This window comes from Gossypium hirsutum, chromosome A09, assembly GCF_007990345.1.
Source record: "Gossypium hirsutum isolate 1008001.06 chromosome A09, Gossypium_hirsutum_v2.1, whole genome shotgun sequence".
NCBI classification, from domain to species: domain Eukaryota; kingdom Viridiplantae; phylum Streptophyta; class Magnoliopsida; order Malvales; family Malvaceae; genus Gossypium; species Gossypium hirsutum.
In genome coordinates this window covers 39,757,649-39,762,838 of record NC_053432.1, presented here as the reverse complement: position 1 = coordinate 39,762,838, position 5,190 = coordinate 39,757,649, and the positions used below count along the sequence as shown (strand labels likewise).

The 5,190-nt window shown below is 38.7% G+C and overlaps 1 protein-coding gene across 1 annotated transcript; it reads left to right on the top strand.

Moving 5' to 3' along the window:
• The first annotated feature begins 613 nt into the window (after positions 1-613).
• LOC107889967 (uncharacterized) lies at positions 614-1,518 on the top strand. The gene is made up of 3 exons (XM_016814500.1): positions 614-726; positions 909-1,176; positions 1,285-1,518. The coding sequence occupies exons 1-3, from the start codon at positions 614-616 to the stop codon at positions 1,516-1,518; spliced, it is 615 nt and encodes a 204-aa protein (XP_016669989.1).
• Positions 1,519-5,190: the final 3,672 nt, after the last annotated feature.

The following is a 5,190-nucleotide window of genomic DNA, read 5'->3' as shown; positions in this document are numbered from 1 at the left end:
CTTCACCCCCGGATGGAAAGTGAAGGGTGCAATATCATTATTGAGAGATGAGGCCTACCAGTGGTGGCTTATTGTCAAAGTGGGCACTCAAGCCGATCGATTGACCTAGGAGTTTTTCAAAACTATTTTCCAGGCTATGTATGTGGGTGCCAGCTATATGGGTGCCCGTAGGAGGGAATTTTTGAATTTAACAGAGGAAGATAGGACAGTGGCTGAATATGAGGCTGAATTTTTACGACTGAGCCGCTATGCACATGGGATGGTGGAAACTGAATACGAGTGGTGTGTTCGATTTGAGGATGGCCTCAAAGATGGCCTAAGGGTTCTGATAGCTTATCAGAGGGAGCAGGATTTTGCAGCATTAGTTGACAAGACGAAAATCGCTAAGGAGGTGAAGCGCACTGAGCGCTAGAACAGAGAAAAAGGCAAAGGTGGGAGGGAAGCTGAGCACTCAAATTTATTTCAGAGGCCTAAGAAAAAGGTCAAACCTGATGGGCCGAACAGAGTCGGTGCCCCTGCTACTGCTACTAGGCCGTAGTTTTGTACTGACTGTGGAAGATGCCATAAGGGTGAGTGCTAGAAACTGATTTGAGCGTGTTTAAGGTGCGGCTCTATGGAGCACTGTATCAGGGATTGTCCGCGGAGGACTGATCAGATGCCAGGTACTGGTTTTTTTGGGGGTAATGCACCTCAGAGGGTTGTTCAGCAGCCACTGGGAGTCCGTGGGTAGGCCAAAGGTGGAAATAGTATGGGCCCTGGTCGTGGAGCACCAGGCAAAAGTGCTGGTAACACTGAGGCAAGGCAGTTAGCATTGGTGTATGCTGCATGTCGTCGAGAGGACGGAGACGCTCCAGATGTTATTATGGGCACATTTTTAATTTTCAATGTACCTTATACTACATTGATAGATGTAGGTCTACCCATGCCTACGTTGCCTGTACTGCTACCCAGAACTTGAAGATTTCGATTGAGAATACTTCGAGTGGAATTACTGTGTTGAGTCCATTAGGGCAGTCCGTCAGAGTTAATAAATTGTTTAGAAACGTCCCATTAGAGATACAAGGGGTTATTATTCTGGCAGATGTAATGGAACTACCTTTTGGAGAATTTGATTTGATATTGGGAATGGATTGGTTAGTTAAACACCGAGTGAGATTAGGTTGTGCCACTAAACGGGTAATATTAAGAACTGAAGAGGACGAGGAAGTACTGATAATTGGGGAATGACAGAATTACTTGAGGAATGTAATTTCTGCATTAAGAGTTGAGAAATTGGTTTATAAGGGTTGTGAGGCGTATTTAGCCTACATCAGTGTTTCAGAATCCGAGGGTTCTTTTGTTAAGGATATCAGAACAATTAAGGATTTTCCTGATGTTTTTCCCGATGAACTGCTTGGGTTACCTCCTAACCGTGAAGTTGAGTTTGGGATAGAGCTCCTACCTGGTGTAGCTCTTGCGTCCATTGCTCCTTATAGAATGGCACCGAAAGAGCTAGTAGAGCTTAAAGCTCAGATTTAGGAGCTACTAGATAGAGGGTTCATCCACCCTAGTGTGTCTCCATGAGGAGCACTGGTCTTATTTGTGAAGAAGAAGGATGGAAATATGTGTATGTGCATCGATTACTGACAATTGAACAAAATGACTATTAAAAATAAGTACCCTTACCGAGAATTAACGATATATTCAATCAGTTTTGAGGAGCTTTAGTTTTCTCTAAGATAGATATTTGATCTGGGTACCATCAACTGAGAGTCAAAGAGACTGATGTGCATAAGACGGCGTTTAGGACTCGCTATGGTCATTATGAGTTCTTGGTAATACCATTTAGACTGACGAATGCATCGTCAGCTTTTATGGGTCTGATGAACCGCGTGTTCCAACCCTATCTGGACCTGTTCGTAGTAGTGTTTATTGATAATATTCTGGTGTATTCGAAGACTGAGGTGGAGCATGACGAACATCTCCGAGTAGTTTTGCAGATTTTGAGAGAGAAGCAATTGTACGCCAAGTTCATCAAGTGTGAATTCTAGTTACATGAGGTAACGTTTCTTGGTCATGTGGTATATGCTAAGGGGATTAGGGTTGATCCTCAAAAAATTGAAGCTGTTTTGGGTTGGAAATAGCCTTAGTCGATATCTAAAATTTGAAGTTTTCTGGGTCTAGCAGGGTATTATAGGCATTTTGTGGAGGGGTTTTCACTGATTGCCGCACCCTTAACTAAGCTGCTACGTACGGGTGTTTCATTTATCTAAAATGATTCACAGCAAGAGAGCTTCGAGAAGCTCAAGAAAGTACTGACTGAAGCCCTTGTCTTCATACAGCTAGAGTCTGGGAAGGAGTTCACTCTGTACAGTGATGCATCATATATCAGTTTGGGATGTGTGTTGATGCAAGAGGGTAAGGTGGTAGCGTATGTGTGACAGCCCTAAATTGACCCTAGTCGGGAAGTGGTTTCGGGACCACAAAACCGAGTTATGAAAATAATTAATTGTTATATTCTATGCTTATTATGTGTGTACATGCATATGTGGAAATTTCATTCCCTAATTTTTCCAATTGTATGAGGAATTATTAAATAGGGATCAACATGAGACATGGTGAAATATGATAGGCTAATTTTAAAGGGCTTATTAGTGCATGTCAACACAAAGGTGGACTTGCATGTCAAATTTGCCCAATTCCCTTATAGTGGCCGGCCAAGATGGATTGATGATGGGCAATTTATTTGTTGAATTAGATATTATAATAGGAAATTGGGTTATTGGAGACATAATGAATTAAAGAAAGAATAAAAAAAAAAGAGAAAGGAAGCCACTATCATATCATCTTCTCCATTGTCGAAACTGGAGAAAGAAGAAAAAGAGAAAAGCTTGGCTAAGGTTCGGCCATTGGGAGTTAGATTAAGGTTAGTCTTTTGTTTGGTTTTTGATAATTTTCACATTTTTGATATCATTGCTTTGTGTTCTTTAAAACCCATGGTTCAATTTTGTGAATTGATGATGATTTTGTGTTTTGCCATTGATGAGTGCTTGAGCTTTTTGATAGTTGTTGATGAAAAATGAAAGATATGTTAAAGATTAATATGTTTTGTGTTGAAGTTTTTGATGATTTTGAGTAGTTAGGGCTAAATTACAAAAATAAATTTTTGAAGGACTCAAAGGTGAAATAAATGAAATGTATGGACTTATATGGGTACTAGGAAGATTCGGCCCTTAAGGAGTGTGACCAAATTTTGTGTATTTTGTGTTTTGTGGAATAAAGACTAAATTGTGAAAGTGCGAAATATTAGGGGTAAAAATGTAATTTACCCATTTATGTGTTATTAGACTAAATTGAATGAAAATATGTTAAAATGAGATTTATTTGAATATGTTAAGATCAAGAAACCAAGAAATTGGATTTAGATCGGGGAAAATCGAAAGTAGTTGAGTAGCCGATCAATTAGTCGACGACATCCGAAGAAAGTTTATAAGCAATTAGATATTAAAATTTCGGAATAAATGTTAGTTATATATGCTGAAATGGAAATATGATAAATGTATATATAGCTGAATGTGATATGTGTGAATTATATGTTAAATTAAGGCTTGGTAAGCTAGCTATTAAGGTGAAATGCTAATGTTAGTATTTGATTTGGTAATAATCTGTTTGGGGACAGCAGCAGTAAGGTGATTTTGGAAAATCGCCATAATTTGTAGGAGTTGAATTAGAAGCTGAGTGAATTATGTCATTAAAGCTTGAAGAGTCTATTTTCTTAAAAAGAAACTATAAAAACAAAAGAGTTACCGATCTTGAGATATTTGAAGTATTGTGGGGCTGAGTCAAAATGACTACTAGATTCCCTGTTCTGTTTTTAGAAAATCATTATAAATTTATATGCTTAGACTCCTTAATGAGTATAGTTTCAAATGAGATCAAATAAAACACATTTTGAATTCTGTAAAATGAGAAATTTGATTCGTAGTGAAGAGTGGTCAGAATAGTCAAACAGTGAAACAGGGGAAACTTTAAGAAAAATCTGGTATTGATTGGCCAAGCCTAAAATTCTGAAAATTTTATGGATGGAAGATATACGAGTCTATATTCAGGGAAAATTAACGGAAAGTGATTTGGAGTTTAGTAGTTCCAGTTATAAATAATTTAGTAACTGCTGCTCAGGAAAACAGCTCGTAGTGAATATGTGATTTTGTTGTAAACATTAATGAAAATTTGCCAATGAATTATTTATTGATTATTATAAAGCTTACTATAATCTATGTGTGTGAAAGTCGGATCAATATATATATTATTCTGAAAGTAATACTTGAATAGTCGATTAATGACTATTTTAAATTTTGTTGAACTTAAGCTCAAGAGCAAAGGGAACTAGATCCGATAAAGGGAAGGAAAAAGTAATTGAATAGCCATTGAAGTCGTTCGACAACATCTGAGGTAAGTCTTCGAGTAATGACCCTACTTGAATTATATTGAAATGATTAGTCATACTATGATGGATAGTCGAATGTGCATAGAGACTATGTTATAAAGCCAATTGAAATCATGCTCTTTGTGTGTGGCTATTGAGCCGAAATTGGAAAGGTTTAATAAATGCTTTGTGTTTGAGCCTTAGTAACGAAAGTGAAATATGGATGTGTCATGATTGTTGATATATGTGTGCATGTGCGAATTGATATATCCGGGCTAAGACCCGAAGGCATTTGTGCGAATTGATATATCCGGGCTAAGACCCGAAGGCATTTGTGCGAATTGATATATCCGGGCTAAGACCCGAAGGCATTTGTGCGAATTGATATATCCGGGCTAAGACCCGAAGGCATTTGTGCGAATTGATATATTCGGGATAAGACCCGAAGGCATTTGTGCGAATTGATATATCCGGGCTAAGACCTGAAGGCATTTGTGCGAATTGATATATCCGGGCTAAGACCCGAAGGCATTTGTGCGATTTGATATATCCGGGATAAGACCCGAAGGCATTTGTGCGAATTGATATATCCGGGATAAGACCCGAAGGCATTTGTGCGAACTGATATATCCGGGCTAAGACCCGACGGCATTGTGCGAATTGATATATCCGGGCTAAGACCCGAAGGCAATTGTGCAAGTTGATATATCCGGGCTAAGACCCGAAGGCATTCGTGCGAGTTGCTATACCCGGGTTAAGACCCGAAGGCAATTAAGCTTGTGGTT